The sequence below is a fragment of the Canis lupus genome, chromosome 25, assembly GCF_003254725.2.
Source record: "Canis lupus dingo isolate Sandy chromosome 25, ASM325472v2, whole genome shotgun sequence".
NCBI classification, from domain to species: Eukaryota; Metazoa; Chordata; class Mammalia; order Carnivora; family Canidae; genus Canis; species Canis lupus.
In genome coordinates, this window is record NC_064267.1 from 42,488,024 (window position 1) to 42,513,765 (window position 25,742).

General features: G+C 40.6%; 1 protein-coding gene across 4 annotated transcripts; it reads left to right on the forward strand.

Annotated features, from left to right (window-relative positions):
- LOC112669864 (probable G-protein coupled receptor 148) lies at positions 1-25,046 on the forward strand. Of its 4 annotated transcripts, XM_025463381.3 has the most exons (3): positions 15-129; positions 15,281-15,525; positions 22,560-25,046. In XM_025463381.3, exon 3 carries the CDS (start codon positions 22,583-22,585, stop codon positions 23,459-23,461), a length of 879 nt encoding a protein of 292 aa, XP_025319166.1. In that variant the 5' UTR covers positions 15-129; positions 15,281-15,525; positions 22,560-22,582; the 3' UTR covers positions 23,462-25,046. The 4 variants fall into 4 exon arrangements, with proteins under 4 accessions (XP_025319165.1, XP_025319166.1, XP_035573943.1 ...); XM_025463380.3 differs by lacking the exon at positions 15,281-15,525 and having other exon boundaries at positions 1-129; XM_035718050.2 differs by lacking the exons at positions 15-129; positions 15,281-15,525 and adding an exon at positions 7,022-7,326.
- The last annotated feature ends 696 nt before the right edge of the window (positions 25,047-25,742 follow it).

Sequence of the window (25,742 nt, forward strand, 5' to 3'; positions counted from 1 at the left end):
AGGAAGTGAAAACACTTGAAACCAGACGTCCTCCCAACTAGCAGCCAGGCTGCCAGCTGAAACAAGTGTGACCAGGTTGGAGAAACAGGGAGAGACAGTCTTAGCCAACCTGATTTCTTTCTCAGAAAAGTAAGTAGTCTATTGCTAAAAGTTTTTATAAAATTGATGACGTGTGGATATTTATAGGCGTTTAATTGAGTTTTAGAAAATGGGGGATATACATTTTTGAGGAAGTAAGTGCATTTGGCTTTCCTTCCTCTTTATAGGACTCTCCCCAAATTTAAAATATGTTCTTATAGATATATTTATCTTATTTTATTTTTTTTGTAAACAGAAAGTGGATTAAGATAATGTAGTTTATTATTTTTTAAGATTTTATTTATTCTTTCATGAGAGACAGAGAGAGGCAGAGACCGAGGCAGAGGGAGAAGCAGGCTCCCATGGGGAGCCCGATGAGGGACTTGATCCCAGGATTCAGGCATCATGACCCGAGCTGAAGTAAGACGCTCAACCACTGAGCCACCCAGGTGCCCTGTAGTTTATTTTTTAATTGGATTTATTGGGGTATAATTTACATACAGTAAAAAATCATCCTTTTAATCCTACCATTGAGAGATTTTTAAACTTTTTTTTTTTTGAGAGAGAGCAAAGGGTGGGGCAAAAGGGGAGGGAGAGAGAGAATCTAAAGCAGGCTCCAGGCTGAGCTCAGTCAATCTCACAACCCTGAGATCATGACCTGAACTGAAATCATGAGTCAGATGCTCAACCAACTGAGCCAGTCAGACGCCCCTGTTCTTCAAGTTTTAGCTAATGTTTACTGTTGTATCATTCAAGACATAGAACAGATTCTAAACAAAAAAGTTCCCTTCTGCCCCTCTGTAGCCATCCCTTCTTCCATCCCTAACTCTTGGCAGACACTGATCTAATTTCTGTCTCTATAGTTTTGGCTTTTCCAGAATAGCATAAAAAATGAATCACGCATTTGGTATCTTTTTTGTGTTTGGTTTCTTTCACTTGGCATAATGCTTTTGAGGTTTACCCATATTGTGTGTGTCAGTGTGTGTTACTGTAGCTTAACTATTTCTTTTTATTGCTGAATAGTATTCTTGGTATAAATATACCAAGATTTGTTTATCTATTCACCAGTTGTGGGCATTTGGACTGTTTCCACTTTTTTTGGCTATTTTGCATAATTCTGCTCTGAACATTTGTGTATAGGTTTTTGTGTGAACATATGTTGTCATTTCTCTTGGGTAAATCCTAGGAGTGGAATGGCTGGGTCATCTGGTAACTGTGTAAACTTTTTAAGAAACCGCCAAACCATTTCCCAAAGTCGTGCAGCCACCAAATACTATCCAATTCCAGAACATTTTTGTCTCCCCACAAAGAAACTCCATACCTATTAACAAGCAGTCATACCTCATTCTCTCCTCCCCCAAGACCCTGGTAACCATTCACCTACTGTATATCTCTTCAGATTTGCCAATTCTGGACATTTCCTGTAAATGGAACCAGATAGCATGTGGGATTTTTTTACTTCTGGTTTCTTTCACTTAACATAATGTATTCAAGATTCATGCATGTTGTAGCACATACCATTCCTTTTCATGGCTGAATAATATTCTACTGTATGGAACAACCCCACTTTCTTTATCTGTTTGTCAGTTGATGGGCACTTGGGTTGTTTTCACTTTTGGCTTTATGCACAATGCTGTTCTGGACATTTTGTACATGTTTTGTACGGACATATGTTTTCATTTTGGGGGGGTATATACATTGCATGAAATTGCTAGGACATGTGGTGATTCTATATTTATGTTTTGAGAAATTGCCAATTGTTTTCCAAAGCAGTTACATCATTTTACATTCCCACCAGCAGGGTATGAAGGTTCCAATTTCTCCACATCATCTCCAACACTAGTTATTGGCTGTCCTTTCAATGCTAGATCTCCTAATGGGTATGAAGTGGTATTTCGTGGTGGTTCTAATTGATGTTTCCCTAAGGACTAGTGATGATAAGCATCTTTTCATGTCTTCTTGGTAATTTATATGCCTTCTTTGGATAAAATGTCTATTTAATTCTTGTGCTTTCTAAAAAACTGTGTTATTTATCTTTTAATTGTTAAGTTATAAGAGTTCAAAAGTGGAAATTTTAAATATGGAAAAAATGATATACTTTTTATTTTATTTTATTTTATTTTTTTTACTTTTTATTTTATGATCTAAACTTTTTGTGATCTATAAAATTAATATCTGTCTAACTTAAGGTTGCAAAGATTTTTCTCCTATTTTTTTCCCCTAAAAGTTGTATAATTTTTGGTTGTACATTCAGGTCTATGATCCATTCAAGTTTAATTTTGTGTATGATTCAAGGTACAGTTGAAAGTTCACTTTAAAAAAATATAAATATATGGATATAATTGTTTCAGCACTATTTGTTGAAAAGATTCTCCATTTACTATTGATTTACTTTGACATTTTTGGCACTAATCCCTTGATGATATACACATGAGTCTTTTTCTGGACACTATGTTCCATTGACCTATCATTGGTGTAGGTTTCTCCATACACCAATATCACACTGCCTTAATTAGTGTAGTTCTTGTAGTAAATCTTAAAATTTGGTAGTGTTGTTCCTTCAAGTTTGTTTTTCTTTTTCAAAGTTTTTTTGTGGATATCTAGTGTATTGTATATTTTGCTTTTCTGTATACATTTTAGAATCAACTTGTTAATTCCTATTTTTTTTTTTAAAGGCTTCTGGGGTTTTGCACTGAACGTAAAGATCAATTTGGAAAGAATTGACAATGGAATAATATTGGGTTTTCTGATTTATGCATATATCCACAAGGAGATTATGTTCAGGAAGGCTCATTTTTTTTTGCTCAGTTCCTGTATGTTTATCTCTCATAGTTGACAATTAGTCTAAGTCAAAAGTGACAATTCCCTTTCTCTTGCCAAGGCTGGTTCAGGAATGGGCTTGTGACTCAGTTCCAGCCAATGAGGCTGGAGGGGAGTTGACCTTCAGAGCTCTGAGAAAGGTGTTTCTGTCCTTGGAAGACTCAGGAAGAGAGGCCCTGTTCTTTCTCTGCATGTTGTAATGTCTAGATATGACATAGGAATTGTTGCAGTCATCTGTGAGAGGAATCAGAATGAGGGCAAACGGCCAACATGCAGAAGGTGACAAATCAAAAAGACAGAGAAACCCTGGACCTTGAGGACCATGTGAAACCAGGGAAGTAATCAACCTTGGAGTCTACATGGCCTTCCTTGTGATGTGACAAAAAGATTTTCATGATGGCTCAAGTCTATATGAGTTGGGGTTTTCTGCTATATGTAGTAGAAATCATCTAATCCCATATATCCATTCTTATCAGCTAATAAAAGACATTCCTGAAAAATCACGGCTGTAGATTTTTCACTTAAAGAGTATTTTTAGTTTATATTCCCACTGTTTCTTTCTTTATTTTTTTGTCCACTGTTTCTTTAAAGCTTGTATGTTGCTTTTTAAATTTATGAATTCAATATATAAATTCAGTCTCATTGTAAAGATACAAACAATACAAACCTGATAAGTGTAAAAAGTCAGTGTTTTCCTCCAGCCTCCTCTTATCCCAAAGCTAATCTAAAACTCTTCTTGGAAAATAACCATTATTGGCAATTTGTTGTGTATCCTTCTGGATCTTTTTCTATGCGTGAAAGGGACATATATAAACATATGCTAAAAACATACCTTATTTGCAAGTTTGTAGGCACAGGTGAATGACTATTTAAAATTCGCAGAGACTTTTTAAAAGCAATTAAGAACCTTTGCCAAATATGTGTTGAAATTATTCTAAATGTTTTTCCTTATATGGGAAAACATATTGAGATACACATTATATATTATACCTCAGAATTTAGTAGGTAGTCCTACAATAACTTTCTGGTAACCTTTAAAAAAGATAAAAATGTGTATCTAAAAAGAAATATACTAATTTCATTGAATACTGCCTGTGGTAGTTATGAAGCACACATTCACAATGGATGACATAATGACAATCTCAACCAGTCCTGTTAGAATTACACTCTTCCACCTGTTGTGATTTTGCTCCCTTGCTATCCAGAACACTTTTCTCTTCCACCCATAAAGTCTAGGGCTATGACTTTAAGTGGAGGGACTTAAAAACTCTAAACAAAGTGTTTAACCACATAGGGTAATGTGACTTCATGAATTAGAGTTGTATGGATCAAACAAATAAAATCCATATTAAAAGAAAAGTTCATAATTCCCCCCCAGACTCCTATAGTCCCATTCTGTGAATTAATTGACAATCATTTTCTTTATCTTATGCTGGTGTGTGTGTGTGTGTGTGTGTGTGTGTGTGTGTGTGTTTAAAATGGAACTACGTGTTACTCTTTAAGTAGGATACAGGCTTGACTCTGTAATAAAGCCCCCAAATAACAGTGGCTCCACAAGACAGAAGTTTATTTCTTGTTCATGAAAGAGACCAGTTACAAGCAGTCTAGGAGGTACGGACTTTCTACAGTGTCAGTGACACAAACTCTTTCCAGCTCATGGTGCTGTCATCCCCAGGTATCTTGCTCATCTATGAGATGTCTTCACTCTAACCCAAGGAGGGAGTGAAAATCCAGGGGAAGGCATTTTCCTTGCTAAAGGCACAACCCTGAAGTTGCATGCATCACATCTGCTCTCATCTCACTGGCTGTAGTTTAATCACAAACCACACTTCACTGCAGGGGAGGCTGAGGAGAAGCAGACAGGGTTGGAGGGGTTCAGACAATCCCAGGCTGCCTCCCAAGAGGCATCCCCAGCACTGATTTGTTGCTGTTCATATCAAGTCATCTTTACTAGTGAAGGCTGAACCCGGATGACTGAATTCTCAGGTTAGAGAATGACACACACAAAAAAGGCAGAAGAGGTAAAGAAAAAGATTGACTGATTTAACTAAAATGTAAAACTTCGGAACAGTAAAAAATACCATATGCAAGTTAAAAGGCACATAGCATGTTGTGAAAATGGTTTACAACGTATATAATAGGCAAGGGCTTAATCTTAAATACTAACAGATCTTAGAAATCTGTAAGAAATAAATACTTCGGTTAAAAGTGGGCAAAGGGTTGGGGCGCCTGGGTGGCTTAGGTCATGATCTCAGGGTCATGGGATGATGCCCCGCATTGGGCAATGCCTGTTCAGGAGGGAGTCTACTTCTGCCTTTTACACTGCTCCTCCCCCTGCTCCTGCTCTCTCTCTTTCTCAAATGAATAACTAAAATCTTTTTTAAAAATGGGCAAAGGATGTCAGTGATAATTTAGAAAAAGAGAAATACAATGAGCAAATAAATATACGAAAAATAAACATTTAAGCATGCTATATGATTTTTTTAAGTGCAAATTAAACAGCCATGTAAACCACTTATCACACAGACAGGCTATTTGTGCTGAAACTTTATGTGTTGTGGGTTCTGGTCTGGGAGGAGGGAGAGAGGTTTTTGGGGCATTCTCATGCTCTGTTGGTTGGAGTATAATCAAAACAAACCTTTGAGAGGGCCATTTGGCAACATGCATCAAAACCCTTGAAAAAGTACATACTTGCCTCAGAAATTGTACATTAGAAACGTGTCCTAAGGAAAAAGTATGTTCTCTCATATTTGGAAAACTCAACACAGAATTGTTTACATAATATGGAAAAACCCAGAAACAATATAAATGCCCCACAAAATGGAATTGGATAAGTAATTTACTTTCTGTCCATATAATGGACTTCTCTGAAGCAATTAATTATTTTGTATATTTATCTTAAAAGGGAAGGGTGGTTATTACGTGTTTTTAAGCAGGAAGTTATAAACAGTATGTGCAATATGGGCCCATTTTAATAAAAATATCTCTGTGAGTCATTTAGGATGCAAGTTACAAGGAACAGAAAATTCAATTTAAACCCACTTCAACAAGCAAATGTATTCGCATATAAGTAGAGACTCCAGAAGTAAGATAGGTTTTGGTGTTAGCTTAATTTAGCAGCTCAGAAAGTTCCTTAAAAAACTAATTTCTTTTTATATCTCTTTTCTGCCTTCTGAAGTGTCCGCTTCAGCTGAATGCGAGTTAGAGTTGTGGTGGCAAGTTGGCTGCCAATAGCTTCCCACTGTTCAAACACAGAGAAGGAAAGATCATCTCTTCCCAGGCCTTCGGTGGGAGTCTAGGCTTCGCTGAGTGGGCCATCGTGATCATGTGCCTTTCCCAGTGGCCAGAGGGATGCTTTGTGTTGATTGGCTTAGATCTGGATCGGGTGCTGGTCCCTAAAACAAGCACCATGGCTAGAGCCTAAGATTATTGTAATTTAGTTTGGCCAACCTGGGCTCCGTAATGGAGGTAGACATGGGGTAAATCCAACAAATCATCATGGGTGTTCTACAATGGTATGAGGTGGAATGGATGTTGGGAAGCTCCTCCTCACTACAGAAAAAAGACTAGAAGGATGTACACCAAAGTGCCAACCAACAGTGCTCATCTTCAGGTGGAATTATGGGGAATTTTGATTTTTCTTTTTGTGCCTATCTGTTATTTTACACTTTTGACAACAAACGTATTACTTGCATAACTTTAAAAAGAAATGAAGGCTATAAGGATGAGGAAAAGTTGGTGTATAACACTTGCAATATAATTAGCAGCTTGAGAGACTTAAAGCAGACATGTTGGCAAACAGGAAATATGAATTTTCAGAATGGCACCAACTGTGCCTCGCAGCAGCTTCTAACTGCCTTTCTCTCGCCTCTGTTATGAAATTGTGGTCATTTCTATAGATGTAATGTGAGATTTTTGAAAGCCAGTCTTGCTTAAAATGGCTGGTTCCAGTGGCTTGAATTTTTCCCTTATGCTGGGGTGGGAAAACTTTTTAGCTTTATCTAGGAATGTTTTCTCTTGTCACCTTTAAGCACCATGAAGTGAGTCAGAACTCCAGAAAGGTTGCAAAAGGGGAAGCACTGGTCCTGGGTTCCTCTACTTCCTTCTTAGACAGAGGCGCTGAGTGATCATCCAAGAAGTGGCTACCAAAAAAGTCACCACTTTCTCTGAGGTCCTGTGGCTCTCTATACTGGAAATCACAGAGTGACACTGGCTGCAGCCAGCACGGAAGGGGCCCTGGGTCTGAAGGCTCAGGGGCCTGGGACAATGAGAAGTGAGGCCCTTCTCTTGATTCACTTCTGTTAGTGAATCCTGGTAGTGGGAGTTCTTCCTAGGATTCATGGAGAAACTCCTGCTGCTCTTCTTTTTTTCCTGGAAAAAAGAACCCATTTTTCCACTGGCAGAAAAGACTCCCACTGGTAACTTAAGGTAAGGAGTTCTCATGTCAGGCTGGGCATCCTGTTTCTCATTTTTTATTTTTTTCTGCTTGAAATTGATTCTCAGCTCTGCATTTTGTTTTTACCTGATCATGGCCTTCTGGACTTATCCCCTTGATGGCAAACAAGTAATGGGCATTTTGGTTTCATGATGAGAACGATACTTAACCAAAAAGATTGAAATGCTCCAGTTTGAGTGGTCAGGGCACTCTGGTCTCAGTAGGAAAATACCTGTGGGAGAGGAAATGAGGCCCCAAGGTGGATATTGGATGGTCTTAAGGATCCATTCTGTGTTTCTCCTGATAATGTCACCCAACCCCCTACCAGAATGTAGACTTCATTCAAGGAAGGACCTTGTTTGTCTTGTTCAGTGGTGCATCCACAGCATCTAGAACAGTCGGAGGCACTCAACACATACCTGGTAAATGGATGAATAGGAAGCTGGCTAGCTGGATGGATGAACGTTTCTTATTTTTTAGAATCACTGTCTCATGAGAAGTTTTCCTTGACTCTCCCAGGAAGATTAGAGTCCCTGCTCTGATTAGAGTCCCTCCACGGCACTTTGGATGAAAACACTCAAGTCATAGAATTGAAACTATTTGCTTATGCATCTATCTTCCCTAGAAGATTCTGAGCTCCATAAATACAAGGATTTGGCCTTAATTTTCCATTTAACTATAGATATTTCACAGTACTATAGTACATAGCAGAATAAAATAATAATACTGTGGCAAACTTGTGAGTGTTTCTCAGCTTGTGGCATATGCTTATTAAGTAGACCAGGATATTGCATTAATCGGGGCCTCTTTGCTTCTTCAATGGTGATGCATTATTAACTTCTTACACTTTACTTTTCATTGCTTCCAAGGGAACAAGCATACTTCTATTTTCAGCTGTTATTTCACTACCTTTCTGTTGAACCTGTAAGTACACTGAATGTAGATTACATTTCCAGGATCAAATTAGTCACCTCCTGATGTCATACAAAGAGGCATCTAATCTCAGGAGCAAACAATCTCTACATCTTAAAATAGGATGCATTATTTCTGGAGGACCAGCTAGAGATAGCACATCCTTTTTTGGTTATATGAATTCTTACTGCTCTGCTCCCACAAGGTCCCCTGACTGGTCCTCACTCACTTTTGGCTCATCCCTTTTATCACCAATGGTCCTCTCTCTGGAAACTGCACTTCCTCCAGTAAGAACACTTGCTATCTGACTGGGTCACATTTCCTTGGGGTCCAGGTGGGAATCTGCGTAGTACCACTCTGACAACTCTGAAAGAGCAAATGTCCTTATGTGGCTCCAGTCCTGGATCATCCAGAAATAATGTTTGTTTTGAGACCAAACATTTAGGAAGTCAAGACATAGACTGAGTGGCAACCACATATTTAAGATTAGGGCAGGTGGGAAGTCTGAAACAAGGTAGATGCTCAGTGGGCAGCCCGGGTGGCTCAGCGGTTTAGCGCCGCCTTCGGCCCAGGGTGTGATCCTGGAGACCCAGGATCGAGTACCACATCAGGCTCCCTGCATGGAGCCTGCTTCTCTCTCTACCTGTGTCTCTGCCTCTCTCTCTCTCTGTCTCTCTGTCTCTCATGAATAAATAAATAAAATCTTTAAAAAAAAAAACCAAGGTAGATGCTCAGGTTAGGTCAAATTGGCAATAACCATAGCCTGACGATGTAAGCCTGATTCTTTGGTGGACTTTGTGGGAGTCTGAGCCCATGGATACTGATGGTTTAAGTGGCCAAGGAGGTGGTGAAAAGGAAGGTAGGAAATTTAGAATTTTATTGGAAGGTTCTGAATATTAGAGTCTCACAAGGTCAGAGTGATACAGATGGATATTTGTGGTGAATGTATTTCAACCATTGTCCCCCTATTTCCTGCCCCAGTTTTTCATGCAAGAAAAAGAATACCTTCCTCAGATCCTCTTCTTGGAAATAGGAGAAAAAACTCACCTTTGTCTAACCTAAAGTTTGGGATTTTCATACATTTTCTCCAAATCATAGTATGTGAAATTAATCTATGATTTGCCATCTCTCTCAAAAACTGTACCAGTGTTTATTCTTGCTCCTATTTCCAAACCAGTGAAGTTCTTAGTTCTTTCTCCAGATCCTGTAGGTGTAAGGTTGGGTATACTTGAGACTTGTTTCTTGAGTAAGGCTTGTATTGCTATATACTTCCCTCTTAGGACTGCCTTTGCTGCATCCCAAAATTTTTGAACAGTTGTATTTTCTTTCCTTCTTTCTTTCTTTAAAGATTTTATTTATTTGATAGAGAGTGAGTGAAAGAGCACAAACAGGGGGAGTGGCAGAGAGGGAGGGAGAAGCAGGCTACCTGCAGAGCAGGGAGCCTAAAGTGGGGCTCAATCCCAGGACTCTGGGATCATGACCTGAGTTGAAGGCAGACGCTTAACTGACTGAGCCACCCAGGTGCCCTGACCCATTATTCTTTAGTAGGGTGCTCTTTAACCTCCATGTATTTGAGTTCCTTCCAAATTTCCTCTTGTGATTGAGTTCAAGTTTCAAAACATTGTGGTTTGAAAATATGCAGGGAATAATACCAATCTTTTGGTACTGAGTGAGACCTGATTTGTGACTCAATATGTGATCTATTTTGGAGAATGTTCCAGGTGTACTCAAGAAGGATGTGTATTCTGTTGCTTTAGGACGGCATGTTCTGAATATATCTGTGAAGTCCATCTGGTCCAGTGTGTCATTTAAAACCTTTGTTTCCTTGTTGATCTTTTGGCTTAAATGATCTTCCCATTGATATAAGTGGGATGTTAAAGTCCCCTGCTATTATTGTATTATTATCAATGGGTTTCTTTAATTTTGTTATTAATTGGTTTATGTAATTGGCAGCTCCCATGTTTGGGGCATAAATATTTACAATTGTTAAATCTTCCTGTTGGATAGACCCTTTAATTATGATATAGTGTCCTTCCTCATCTCTTAGTAAAGACGTTGGTTTAAAATCTAATTTGTCTGATATAAGGATTGCCACTCCAGCTTTCTTTTGATGTCCATTAGCATGATAAATCGTTTTCCACCCCCTCACTTTAAATCTGGAAGTGTCTTTGGGTCTAAAATATGTCTCTCATAAGCAGCATATTGATGAATCTTCCTTTTTTATCCAATCTGATACCTTGTGTCTTTTAATTGGGGCATTTAGCCCATTTACATTCAGAGTAACTATTGAAAGATATGAATTTAATGCCATTGTATTACCTGTAAAGTCACTGTTCCTTTCTGGTCTGTGTTACTTTGGGGCTCTTTCTTCACTTAGAGGATCCCTTTTAATGTTTCTTGCAGGATTGGTTTAGTGAACACAAATTCTTTTAGTTTCTGTATATTCTGGAAGCTCTTTATCTCTCCTATTCTGAGTGACATCCTAGCTGGATAAAGTATTCTTGGCTGCGTATTTTTCTCATTTAGCATCCTGAATGTATCATGCCAGTCCTTTCTGGCCTGACAGGTCTCTGTGGATAGGTCTGCTGCCAGTCTGATGTTTCTACTCTTGTAGGTTATGGACCTCTTGTTCTGAGCTGCTTTCAGGATTTTCTCTTTGTCTCTGAGATTTGCAAGCTTCACTATTATATGTCAAGGTGTTGACCTATCTTAACTGATTTTTGAGGGGGGTTCTCTATGCCTCCTGGACTTGAATGCCTTTTTCCTTTCCCAGATTAGTGAAGTTCTCAGCTAGAATTTGCTCAAATATACCTCCCCCCCTTCTTCTTCTTCTGGAACCTCAATTATTCTAATATTGTTTCATTTTGTGGTATCACTTATCTCTCGAATCCTCTCCTTGTGATCCAGTAGTTATCTTTCCTTTTCTGTTCCTTTATTCTCCATTTTGTTTTCTGCATCACTAATTCTCTCTTCTGCCTCATTTATCCTACCCATTAGAGCCTCCATTTTTTATTGCATCTCATTAATAGCCTTTTTTATTTTGACCTGATTAGATTTTAGTTCTTTTATTCTCCAGAAAGGGATCCTCTAGTGTCTTCTGTGCTTTTTTTCAAGCCCAGCATGTATCTTTATAATCATTATTCTGAACTCTAGTTCTGACATCTTACTTAGATTCATACTGCTTAGGTCCCTGGCAGTCAGTACTGCCTCTTATTCTCTTTTTTGGGAGTGAGTTTTTCCATCTTGTCATTCTGTCCAGAGTAAAATAGATGAATGAGAGAACAAAATACTAAAATAACAACAATGACCCCAGAGAAATATACACTAAACAAATCAGAAGAGACCAGAAACTACAAAGAAAAAAGAGAGAGATTGAGAGAGAGAATATAATCAGACAGGTGAACAGAACAGAGCAATATACTAGATCCTGGTGTATTTTGGTCTATTTGTTAGAAGAAACTAGTTCCCAAAATTTTAAAGAAAGAAAAACATATATATACAAAACTAAAAATAAATTCAATGAAAGGATAGAATGCAACTGTAAAATGAAAATTAAAGAAGATTTGCAAAAAGTGGTCATTTTTCTATTTGTAGAATTGCAGTAATTATTCTCTTAGGTCTCTGGTTGAGTTCACAGGTGTTCAGAATGATTTGATAGCTATCTAGCTGAATTCCAGGCACCAGAGGAAACTAGGGTCCTTCCCTAGTAGGGTCCTTTCCCTACTCTTCCATCATATTCCTCCCTTCTCCAATGAAGTAAATTTCTTAAGGACAGAGACCATATCTCGTTCATCTTTGCAGGCTCAGCATTTAGCACAGTGCCTGACACAAAGTGGGTAGACAACAAATGTTTATTGAATGAATAAATGAGTGGATGTATGAATAGAGAAAATAGGATATGGGCATGAATTTTAAAATTCTGATTATACATTTTTTGTACATTTTATACATTTTTTGATTATACATTTTATACATTTTTTTGATCATTCAAAGGTGGTTGAATGATAACACAGTTGAGGTTTTCAATATTAATATTTTTTTTGGTCACCAATACTTAGAATGTAATTTCTATTAAAAAGTACAAAATATAGTTACAAATAATGTTTGCAAAATAGCAATAATAATAAATGCTTTTTATTTGGGAATACATCTGTCATATAAACAGATACATATAATGGTCATATTTTAAGATGATCACAAGGATAAATATTGAAATAGCCATTTGCTCTATAAATATGATTCAAAATTCTTTCTTTATTCAAAATTCTATAAAACATCTAAAAGGCAAATATAAATGCTAATGGAAGTAACCAAGAATTCTAATAACTTGGTATAAGTGGACTTTACTATGGAAAAATGTAAGTCCATCCATATGGTAATAGACTCTGCTGTGGTCAGGAGGCTTATATCCCTGCCAAAGAAACTGTAAATATATAGGTTTCTGAAAACTGAGAAGAATCAATTATATAATAGTTGAGTAAAAGTTCGAGTTAATAATCAACTATGTGCCAAGTAAAAATTTACAAAGAAGGCAAAAGTTAAAGCATTCCATGGGTTTTACTTTCAATTATATATCGTACAGTTTTCAGGTCTAGAGAGTTGACTTTGCATGACCTATAATCAAGTATAATATATATTACTCAAAGACACCTACTACAGATAAGAGTACTTGACAAGTGATGTATATTATAAGTGGATTTCAAAACTAAGGTAGTTCTTTTTCATCAGTGAAACAAATCACAACCTGTAGAAAAGGTTAGTAAGAATAGCTGTAATTACATTGTACCTTAATTGAGGGAAATATAATTAAATTTGGCAGGAAGTTTACAATAATCCCCAAAGCTGAGTCAGAGAGAGAAGGCTAAAGAGCTTCATGGAATCTGCTGATTTCAGCTTTTCCAAGATTATACTAATAAAACATCTGGTTAATGGCTAAAGCCAGGTGTGGTCTGCCGAGGCAGAAAGGTGTGTCTTTTTGCTTGGGATGAGCCAACTATTTTAACCGTGCAAGAAAGAAAGCCAATGACTATGGTATAGAGGATTGCCTACCAGCAAAACACACAATTTACTATCTTGGCAGCTATTATTGATTTATAAGCTTTAATAATGTTAAAGAGATACACAGGTAAATTAATTTTTGAAAAGCTTAATGATTTCAATAATGCAATATTAAAAGACCTTCAGCATATCTCAAAAATAAATGCAGAACCAAGAGCGAAAGGCAAAATCCTCTCAGATTCTGGGAAATATTATTGGCAATGAATCACATGCTTAGCAACATACACATTGCTGTTTGCTTTTTGTGGTTTATAGACATCATATTGACCTTTGGCACCTGGAGAGAGAGGGAGTAATGGAAAAAATAACATTTGTTTACTGCCTGCCTATTGGTGTTGGGAGCTCAGGACTGTGAAAGCTCCATGATGTCAGAGACTTGGTGTGTTTTGGTTACTGTAGTATCTCCAACTCTTAGATCCATGCTGGTGGGCATACATGTGCAGGTTTACCTTACTTTATCTGAAAGTACAGTGTTCCCATGAAACCTTTTTTTTTTTTTTAGATTTTATTTATTTATTTATTTATTTATTTATTTATTTATTTGAGATAGAGAGCACAAGCAGGGGGAGGAGCAGAGGGAGAGAGAGAGAGAAAGGATCTCAAGCAGACTCCACACTGAGCACAGAGCCTGATGTGAGGCTTGACCTTAAGGCCCTGAGATCATGACCTGAGCAGAAATCAAGAGTCGGACACATATCCGACTGAACCACCCAGGTGCCCCCGCCCCCCCCTTGAAACCTTTTGTAAGCCAAAATGGCATAAAGCAAAAAAGCAATTGCCATTAATTTATATGGAGAAATTTATGAATATTGCCAGACCCAAAAAATCACCTCCCATAGACTTTTCTGATACCAGAGGACACATCTTGCTAATGGATGCACAAAATAAACAGGGATAAAGCTCACAGATGCACTTCAAAACTCTGGCAGCCAAGAGCTGGGATCTGAGCACGGTCCTGGGGGAGCGGGCCTGCTCTTGCTGCTGGGGGTGCATGCTGCCTCTATGATGGCTCCCTGCAGAACAACTGCTGGATGCTATTCTTTTCTTTCTTTCTTTTTTTTTTTTTTTCAAAAACAAAAATCCTCTTTCTTTAAGTTAGTGGAAACAGGAACCAATATAGGTCTATTACAAAAGCGAAGTGGTGAAACATGAACTTCCGAAAAGTGGATAATACCTGTCACTGGAAGTCGCTAACTGAGGGAATAAATGTCTATCTGTTGAGCCTGCCATGTTTGTTCTTGGCTATTTCATGCCAATGCAGAGAGCTCCAACCAAGCAGAATCGAATAACTTGTATTTTAACCAGTGCACTGTAATTTCATATAAATTCATTATTTAAGTGTATGTGAAAACTCATGTAAAATGTCGTTACATATAATACTATTATAGTTAGTATTATTGTACAATCTTTTCCTGAAATCCTGAAATGCCTCTTTTGTCTATTTCTATCTGCAAATATATCTAGGACAAGGAAATGTGTCATTAAGCTCTGTCCTTTTTTTTTTTTTGTCCTTTTTGTTATCGTCGTTACTGTGATGTTTCGATCACACACAGTTACTATTATTTAGATTACAAAATGAAAACAGCTTTATCACCATTCTTATGAACTACCTTCTGTTCAATACTACCTCCTTGAGTATTTATTTATCCTGCAGGTTTGAGGATTTGTTTCACCCAACCCTTGTTCGTGGGCAACCTGGTGTTTCAACATCGCAAGTAAACATGCGTGTGCACAATTTCTTTTAAGATGTGTTTTTAGACTTTAAGCAGTTCAGAAAAGGCCACGTTTCTATTAAAGGTGGCAGGTCTCTGGGTTAACGAAACCTATGAGTACTTAGAAGAACATCTGTAAATCAAAATTTTGGTCAGACCAAAATTGGGGAGGGAAGCTGGAGAATTTCCTTTTATAAAGAAAAAGGCAAGATCAAACTCAAAAAGCTAACTGCACTCAGAAAATGTTTAATTTTTCTGTCTTCAGAAATCACAGGATACACCTACAGAGGCTTTGTGATTTCATCCAGTTCCCATGTCACCTCCGAGAGCTGTTCTCAGATGATCAACAACCCACAGCTAATATTTACTAAGTGCTTGCTCTTGATGTCGAGTGACTGGTGCTCAGTAGACACTGGTTTCCTCCCTTCCTTCCTGGCTGCTTTGAAGAGAATAACAGAGGAGATCACCAAAGCTTCCCAGACCGGAGTGATTTTTTTAAATACCAAAGAAGTAAGGCCACAATTAGGACAGAGGGGAAGGCATGTTTAAAGAGAGGAGGGCATGTTTATTGTGGGAGAGCAGGTCTGACCATTCGGGGAGGGTGTTGAGAACTATTCTGGAAGTATCCACTTCTTCCCATTGGTGTTCTGCTGGTAGCCACAGAAATTATCTCTGAGCACTTTGAAATTATCTCTGAGGATTGTTTTCAGCTGATGGTCCTTTCCACTGGCGTTAGGTCAGATACTGGCCCCAACCCTGGCCAATACTGCCCAGCTGACTGTGAGCACCCAGGAAGGAAAGGCCCTCCTCCCTCTCAGAGAACTTTCCTTCTTCAGAAACTTCCAGGTGGAGGTTCCGGGGAGGGTATGGATGGACCCACAGGAGGCCTTTCTCAGCTACCTGGAGCTGAGGTGGTAGCTGAGGCTGCTTTTCTCTGCTAGATCAGTCTGCTGTGGCTGCCAAAACAGAATTCCACAGACAGAGTGGCTTAAACCACAGAGATTTATTTCCTCGCAGTTTTGGAGGCTGTGAGTCTGAGATCGAGGGGCTGGCAGGGTTGGTCTTCTCTGAGGTCTCTTCTCGGCTGGCCAATGATCGTCACCTCGCTGCCTCTTTACATGGTCTCTTCTCTGCTCACACGCATCTCTAGGGTCTGTGTGTGTCTTAATCTCCTTTTCTTGCAAGGATGCAAGGGCACCAGTCAGATGAAATTACAGCCCACCCTAATGGCCTCGTTCTAACTTAATTACCTCTTTAAAGACTCTGTCTCCAGATACAGTCACATTCTGAGGTTCTGCGGGCTAGAGCTTTGATGTATGAATTTTGGGGGGAGGGGGTATAATTCAGATCATAACACCTGCTAAGTCTTTTTTTTTCTTTTTATTCATTTTTTAAAAGATTTTATTTATTTATTCATGAGACACACACACACATACAGAGGCAGAGACACAGGTAGAGGGAGAAGCAGGCTTCATGCAGATCTCGGGTCTCCAGGATCAGGCCCTGGGCTGCAGGCAGCGCTAAACCACTGAGCCACCCGAGTTGCCCCCCTCTTTTTTCTTTTTAAAAAAAGTTCAGTTCGCCTGCACCAATATGGTCCTGTTAGGAAGAAACTCAACAAACAACAATAACCAAATATCATCTCAGAAATCAGAAGAATTGGGTTTGAAGCCAGACTTCGCCATTGACCAGCAGCACCCTGAGAGGAAGTGTGGGGAGCCCGTCACAACCTTTAGGTATCATCTTTCCCTGATGTGGGGTACCTGGCCTGGTGGTTTAGTGGCCACGTCCTGCAGGTGGACTGCCTGGTCCAAGCTCCAGCATCACCATCGCCAGCTAGTGAACCCTGGCTGAGTTCCTTCCTACCTCTATCTCTCAAGTTTTCTTTTTGGAAAAATGTGAGTAATGACTGTGCCTCCTCCTGGGGCTTGGTGTGCTGATGGAAGAAGTCAGCTCCCACCAGAGCTGTTTCCTAGTGAGCAATTGGCATGAATTATCTACTGTTACATTTTGTCTGTGTCATTACCCTCTTCCCATCTTCCTTCCAGGCCTTTCCTTCACATTAGCATATATCCAATGTTCCCTTAGTTTTCTTTGGAAGTGGGGTGTCTGTTCAGGAATGGTTGCCCTCGGAGGTGAGAGAAGGGGGAGCTCCCCTAGCTCAGTGACCCAGGGCTCATGAGGAGGACAAGGTAGGTTGTGCCCCTCCGTGGAAGGACTCTGTTTCCCTCCACCCTGCTGCTGACTAGGACAAGGACACAAGGTGGGGAGGAAGAATGTGCTGCCACTCGTTCATTAGCTTCCTGGAGAAATGGCTCCAGGTACACGTGCTGTTTTGGGGCCACTAGCACCATCTTTTCATACCAATGTGAACATGAACAAAGACCAACCAAAGGAGAAAGACCAAGGCCATCTATGCAGAGTTTGCTAGAGCAAGGGAGTCAGCCTCACTTGTGTTTAAGCAGAGCCTCAGAGGCGGGCAGAGGAGTGGGTGAGCTTAGGGTAGAAATGGCGAAGCTTCATGTGTGCCCTGATGGGAGCCTGGGGCTGGGGGAAGCTGGAGACAGGCTAACCAGAAGTGGGGTGTCCATGTGACTATAATATAGGAGACATATTTGGCGCTCTCTGGTTGGCTCTAAGTTGAAAGTAGGGACATAAATTAGGGAAGCTGCTAATTATTAATCAAGTCCTGTTTGGGGCCCATTGTTAAGGAGGTTGTTGTTTGGCCTGGACGGTTTACAAGAGACAGCAGGCTGCTTTCCTGAGCTAGTTACTGTGGATGAGGGCTTGGTTTCCTGGCAGGTTGCTACAGGTTTTGGATCAGAGTTTAATTTGCGTGGATGGATTGGCCATATCTGTTCGTTTATTCCGTTTCCCATCAAGGGTAGGTAGCTTGTTGCACCTCAGGGGTTTGTTCTAAGCAGGGCTCTTAGGAAGGATGAAAGGAGTTGCTTCACTGATTTTGATATGTACCCATCCCACCCTTCCCACACATCTGCTTCCAGCGGGATTTTTGTAGGGAGTGGCGGAGGCTGGTTCTGATTTCATCAGGGCAGTTGTGGAACAAATGTGATTCTTAGCTCCAGGGTTTTATTTTGGAGCCGAAGTCAAGGGAACATTTTGGGCTGGAGGCAAATAGGTATTTCCATTTTAGAATTTCCAAAGAAAAAGGCTCTAGGAATTATCAATGAGGGGAGGTAATATGTATAGAAGAGGACTTATTATATGGCTTTTGTTGCTATGAGCTCTTGATATGCAAATATACCTCTGAGAAGGAATATGAATTTGAAGATTGGGAGATTCTGTTTGGCTGCATGAGCCTGAATAAATTACTCATCTTCTGAGTTCTCATAAATAAATTAAAGGCAATAAAACTTGCCCTCATTGATTTTGCAGATTTGCAACTCTCTTGGAGATATTATGTCTACAAAAAGGATTCTTTTTTTTTTTCTTAAAGATTTTATTTATTTATTTGAGAGAGAGAGGGAGAGAGAGCACAGAAGGAGAGGGAGAAGCAGACTCCTCCCCACTGAGCAGGGAGCCTGATGTGGGGCCCCATCACAGGACCCTGAGGTCATGACCTGAGCTCAAGGCAGACACTTAACCATTGAGCCACCCAGGTGCTCCTACAGAGATAATTTTAAGCCACTTGCTGTGGTAGTAGTGGGTTCACTGTGTACATTTCTCCTTTGCCAGGCTGCTTGCTCTGCAAAGCTCCTATCAAACACCACTGGGCAGGCAGGAGTGGGCATGTCATCTTGCCTCTTAACCTGTGGCATGTGCTGCTCCTAATTTTAATCATGCATGGCTCCTTTTTGCCTGCAAAGTGAATTTTAACCCTTGGAATGGAATTCAAGGCCCTTGAAATCTGGTCCTGGACTTTGTGTGTTCTTAGTCCTCTGAATAAGCCTTCAGGCCACCAGACTGGATCTGCTCATTATCCTCTGAAGCTCCTGGGTTTTGCCCCCACCTTGGCTCTTGCCATTCTCTGTTGCCTGCAATCTGTACCTCTCCTCATCTCTACCCACCTTACCCTTGACCCTGCTTTGCTCTAGTTTTCAACCTCGAAAGGCTGGATTTGAGTCTCACCTTTTCCAAGAAGCTTTCTCTCACAGACTCTGTGACTCTGTGACCCCTTCTATTCTGAGCACCCCCTCCCACCTCGCCCCGCCAGAGACACCCAACTTTCTTATTCATTTGGCAGATAAGTAAAATAATACATGATGGTTCTGGTGATTCTTACCTAATTATATCGCATTCTGCTTCTTCCACTGGGCAAGAGGCTTAGGTGTGTTAGTGCCTGTGTCTTACCACCTGGTAACCTCACCTCTTAGGATATGCATTGTATGTTTCAATGTGCAATGAAGAGTGGTAGAGTAGAGTAGAATGATGCAATAATGTGCCGCATCGATCAGTGTGTTAGACATATTAGAAAGCCCCAGAAACTAGTTCTTGCCTGGTCTCAACAATATAGTTCTCTGAAAGCACATCAGATCTGGAGGGAGAAGGGTTTACTATAGCTGCAGCTACAGTAATTCGGGGAGAGAAAAGAAGGTTGTAAAATTTTTTTTTCAAAGGAAGCACAATGAGAGTTACTCATGCTCTGTGTAGCGTTTCAAGTCTTAGAACATAGTGAGGTCAAGCCCCACTCCTTGCTGTTGGGAACATGCCGGTCAGATGAACCAGATAGGTGTGTAGGGGCTGTGCAGGTGGGGGGTATTCAGGTGCAGGGAAGTCCTGCAGAGCAGAAATGAGGAGTCCAGCAGGGAAGCTATAGACATGGCTGGGATTCTAGGCAGAATGGGGGATGGGGAGCAAGACTGAATAATAGGGGAGCATAGCCCATGAGCTAAGTCAGACCCAGCAACAGTGAGCTCAAGAGTGGGCATTGTTGGGAGTCCCAGGCAGACAGGGAGGCCATCACCATTGTAGCACCTGTCAACAGTAACCCCCTAATTCTGGGACTCAGAGGCTGGGTTTTAGGTCCTGGGAGGGGGCCTGGCAGGACAAGACAGGGCCTGTCCTAGATTGCTGGCAGTTGTATTTGAGGCTCAGCCGGGGGGAATAAGATGAGGATCTTCCGGATCAAGGGCAGGACCAATCTTGTCTCAAGGGAAAAAGCCCAGATGCTCCTGGCCCAAGTTAAGGGCTGGCTCTTGAAGATGATGTAGATAGAGAGCAAAGATGCAGAGCTTGCAATCCTGTATGGCTGTGATGTTAGGAACCAAGCACCAGAGAAGTGAAGTGGTATCCACAATCACATTCATCGCTGGTGGCAGACCTAGGCTTGAAGCCCAGTTCTTGTGACTCCCCCAGGCAGGGCAGGGTTCTAACTTACCAGAGTCTGCATGCCATCTTCACTGGGGCCCTCCATGTCTGTGACGGTGCTGTGAGGACAGTTGGAGGAGTGTGTTCTGGGGGTGAGCAATGAGAAGGCATTTAATGTGGGCAGATATGAGTTTTTCTGTTGATTATTGAAGGGTTCTGGTGTAAGATTTCAACCGAAAAATATGCAGCTAAAAGAAAGCATAATGACAAGTTTGACGATGACAATGACCATTCCCATTTCTATTCCTCTGGGGCTGAAGAGTAGAGAAATAAATGCCTCGAGTTTGACCACATGACAATGGCACAAAATCTATCTGAACAGTGGAAATTCTCCCCTGGGTGAGAACACATTATGGTGACAACACAATATGCTGGAGGAGAATGGATGCCTTTGGCAAGGGATTTCATAAGGAGCTGTGGTATCTCAGATTCTCGGCAATGGTGACATGCCCTTTAGGAAATCAAAATACTGTGCCTCTTCAGGGTCCTCTTCATATATTTTCAATGCTAGGGTCCTACATCTAAGAACATAAACCCCTTTAGGTTACCTCAAATAATAGATGAGTGTGTTATATTTTTAGAACCCAAGGACAGAAAATGTAGAGCATGTCAGTGGAATCAGGAATCCAGAAGCCCAGGCTGTTCTCTCTCTGTCTTGCAAGGGCTTTTGGAGCCTCGCAGGGACCTTGTGGTTCCCTCTGCTTTTCCCTTACCTCTCTTGGTCACTTTCTTCTACTCACCCGTGCTCCAACATGACTGGCAGGCCAATCACATGACATCACACTCAGACTCCATTCTCTGTGAGAATTCTTCAGTTAGATTTTTAAGAGGCAGATTGGTGGATTCAGCAGTGTCCAAATTATTCTCCATGAGTCAGATGTCTACCCTGGCTCCAATCAACTCTGATGAGGGAGGTGATGTGACATGTGGTGAGGAATTAAGTAGAGCCACAGTGGGGAGGTAGAGGTTGGCAACTTTACAGTAGACTTTTAGAGACAGAGGTCCTGAAATCTGGGGGATCCCCAGACTATGGCATGATGTGCTATTCACTCCTATGCATGCTTGAGAAGATTTTATTTATTTATTTAAGATTTTATTTATTTATTTAATAGAGAGAATGAGCAGAGGAAGGAGAAGCAGACTCTCTGCCGAGCAGGGAGCCTGATGTGGGGCTTGATCCTGGCACTCCAGGATCATGACCTGGGCTGCAGGCAGACACCCAGGTGCCCTTGAGAAGATTTTATAAGGCTATTACACTATCTTACCATTTTAGTGGCCACAAGCCTCTCAGCTATCCTACGATCCCAGCATCTTCCTGGACATGCAGTCTTCCAGCTTAACAACAGAAACAGTGTTTCTACAAATGAGGTCCAGTTGACATTGGGGGCCAATGACATTGGCCAAAGAAGAACTCACAGCCTGCATTCATTTGACCTTGCATTTGACATGAACATCTTTGCAGTGGTTGAGAGAGTGGGCTCTGGAGTTGTACTCTGAAACCACATCCTAGTCCCTCTGCACAGTAACCATATGGCCCTGAGCAGGTTACTTAGCCTCTTTAAATCTGTTTCCCTATTTGTGAAAAGTGCACAATAAAACCACGTGGTGGAAAACAAAACATACCCCAGGGTTGGTGATGAATATGCTTTAAAAGCAGTTTTGATCCCTAGAAAGTAGTGGGTGTCACCTGTGATTGCTGTCATTTTGTTAATATCCCTGTCATGTCTTATGGACCCAAATGAATTCAGGCCTCTGCATCAATGGCTTCCCCATAGTCCTTATAGCTCTTGCCCTAACGTCTTCCCCAGATCTTTGTACTTGCTAAGTGTTAGCAAGTGCTTGGTGATTCATCAACAGAGTTTTACAATGTTGTGTTTTGTGGCTCCAAATTGAAAAAGTCCTCACAATCAAAGATGGAAGAGGATGCACAAAGAATAATTGAATAATTGACCCAATTTTGAGTAATTTGTTGAGTTCTGAGAGTACATGTTTCAAACCTTCCTTTTGGATCATTTGAGTATGTGCCCCTGTCTTGAAATAAAGTGAAGGCCCCAGATGATTTCTCCCATTTCCTTGATCCACATCAATGCTATCTAAAGTCCTCCTCTATAGAGAAAAATGTGCAATTTGTTTCTTGAAATTTATATAAGACCACAGAGCTGGAAAACCACACGGGAAGCTTTAAGATCACTGTTTCTTGTTCTTTAATCCTGCAGGAGCCAAGTTGCCCTGAAAGATCATGAACTTGTCATCTGAGCACTGCAACATATCAGATTGGCTGAGGCTGGAAGCAACAGTGAAGGCCTCTGTGTACATGGTTGCCTTCTTCTTTACCACATTTGTCACTGTCATCATCATCACGATAGTGTCCCAGAATTCAAAGCTGAAGAAAGAGGTCCGATACGTCCTCCTGTGCCATCATCTGCTGTGCATCTCCTCCTACTGTGGCCTGGGGGTGGTTTTCCAAGGGATGCGGGCTCTGCTGGCCAACAGCCCTGTGCTGATGTGCTGGGTGGTATTTGGGGTCCAGCTAAGTGTTGGAGAAGGGATCCTCTTCACACTGGCCTTGATGGCTGTCAACACTTACCTGGCCATTTGCTGGCCTTTGAAATCTCTGTCCTTTGTAGATTCAGTTAAGTATAGGATTCTGGCTGGGTCTTGGATAATTATTATATTCAAGAATGTTTGCTTATTCCTCATAGAGGGCACTACCTCCACTCAGGTGGCTGTCTTAAAATCTGAACCCCTTTGCCCTGTGATCTTGAATGGCTCTGCTGCCAGAGCCATTGGCATGGTTTTCCTTTTCTTTCTTCTGTTCATCATTCTTATAAGTTACTCTCTGATCTACCAAGAGGGAAAACGAGCTGGCCATTTTAATAGATCAAATATCAAGGCAAGGAAAACAGTCCTTATTCATTTAGTGCAGATGGGTTTACATGTAATACCAACCCTGGTATTCATAGGTTTGGGAAAGATGTGTGGGCTGTTTTTCTTTGCTTTAAATATGGTGCTTTTTGGAGTCTTTGCATTTGCCCAGTGTCTTAACCCTTTGATCTATGGGCTCTGGAATAGAGAGCTGCAGAGTAAATTGTACCATTGGATGTGCTGTCAGCTATAGTGTGGTCACATGATGAACAACAGAGAGCCAGTTTAACCCAAAACTCAGTCATTTTGATCAATAACTCTAGCCTTAATGGACCATCAGCTAGGCTTGAGGACTTGCTTTTTACTAAACCTAAAATTGGTGCCTTGGTTTGATGTTGAAAGTAATATGAATAAATCAGAGTAATTCACCTGGCTTGCAAACTTCGCTGCTGTGTACACTGAAATGGCCTCCATGAAATCATTTTATGTCTTTAATTCTAAACCCAGATCAATATTTTTGGTAGCATGTCCTACTGTGTTTCAGTAATGAGGCAGCTTTTGAGAATGCACTTGTTTTTAAAAACTGAGAAACAGTCCATGGTTGATATGAAGAGAAGTTTGGCTGTTCCCCTTATATTAATTAGGCATAGGCTTGGCTACATATAATAGCAAAACAGAAACAAAATAATAGTGATTTTTTTTTAAGGATTGAGATTTTTAAAAAATTTTTATTTATTTATGATAGAGAGAGAGAGAGAGAGAGGCAGAGACACAGGCAGAGGGAGAAGCAGGCTCCATGCACTGGGAGCCCAACGTGGGATTCGATCCTGGGTCTCCAGGATCGCGCCCTGGGCCAAAGGCAGGCGCTAAACCGCTGCGCCACCCAGGGATCCCGAGATTTTTTTTTTATATAAAAGAAATCTGGAGGGAAACAATCCAGTCCTATATGGTAGCTCTGTAGGCAACCGGTTCATTGTCCTCTACTCTGCCATGATTACTATACTACCTCATGACCCAAGGTGGCTGTCAGTGCTCCTGTCATCACATTCATACCCAAGCCAACAGGAAGGAGGGAGTGGCAAAGGAGGGTCTATACCTTCCTTCCAAAGACACTTTTTAGAAGTTACACAAAACACTTTTTCTTATATCTAATTGGCCAAAACTTAGTCATATGGCTATGCCTGGCTTTAAGAGAAAGTGGGAATAAATTTTAGCTGGGTACTAGTGTCCCCAGATAAAAATTGGGGTTCTTAATATTAAGAAAAGAAGGAAGAATGGATATTAGGAGGTAAATTTCTTTCAGGGGCCACTTTCCTCTCAACCAAGTAAAGTAAAAAGAGAGACAATGGATGGGTTATAATCATCACAAAAATATACTCTTTCAATGTGATACTTGGAGTTAATTTTTCAAGATCCCAGAACACTTCAATTGTATTAACAGTTCTCAGTGAGAATGGCATCAAGAAGAGCATTGAATTGGTTTTAACATGGGAATTAACTCATGATTTAAATCTAAGCCATTTCAAAGCAGTACAAAATAAAGTCTTTCAAGGGAGTTTACATATGAGATTTCTTTAGATGAAATGTCAACTTCTAAGTCAGTCAGGATTCAATTCTAGAAACAGGAATCATCACTCTAGGTATTTTAAACAGATGAGGCTTAATATGGGATTTTTAAAAAATATGGGATTTAGATGCTTACAAAGACACTGGCAGGGCTGGAGGAGTGGAAATCAGAAGTCGCTCCTTGTTAGTGTCAAGATCCCATTACAGCTGGGATCTGGTGGGCAAGCAGCTACTTCCACCATTGCAAACCAACCCCCCCCCCCCCCCCCACCAGGCCTCTCTTAATGTAGTGAATTTGCAAAAGAAAGAGCAACTGGAAGATGGCCTCCTCTTCCTTCCATCTTCCAAATATCAAGTGATTGTCTCTAACTGGTGAAACATGTTTGGCATCCAGACCCTAAGAGCAAAGGAGTCTGGGAAATGTAGTCCCTAGTTTCACAGGAACAAGAAGTTATTCCAAAATGGGGGTGAAATGAGGATTGGAAGGGCCAATCCATGGGATCCACCATTCTGACCTTTAGTTTTATTTACAGGTGATAACAGCAACCAAAACAAAATAGTTGCTCATCTATTGAGCAACTATTATGCTCCTGACACTGTAAGCCATTTTATATACAGTATACCAAATCCTCACAACAGATATATAATGTAGATATTATTATTCCTGGTTTGCAAATGAGAAAAGCTGATGCTTAGAAAGGACCTTACAGGAGCTTAGGAGGTCAAGACCTTCCTTTTCAGAAAAGGGAAAGGTCCATTTACATGACTGAAGGTGATCATTTTATCACTGCTTGAGAGTTGGACCCATTGCTTAGGAAATCTGGGCTTCAGTTCTCTACTTTGCTTTGGGTATGGACACTTGCCTTGTGGTAAAGAGCCTCTTTTTCACCTATTGTTCTGATCATACTCTCTCATCCTTAGGCTCCACCACTTTGTTTTCAGATTCTAGTGGCTTCTGTATCATGTCT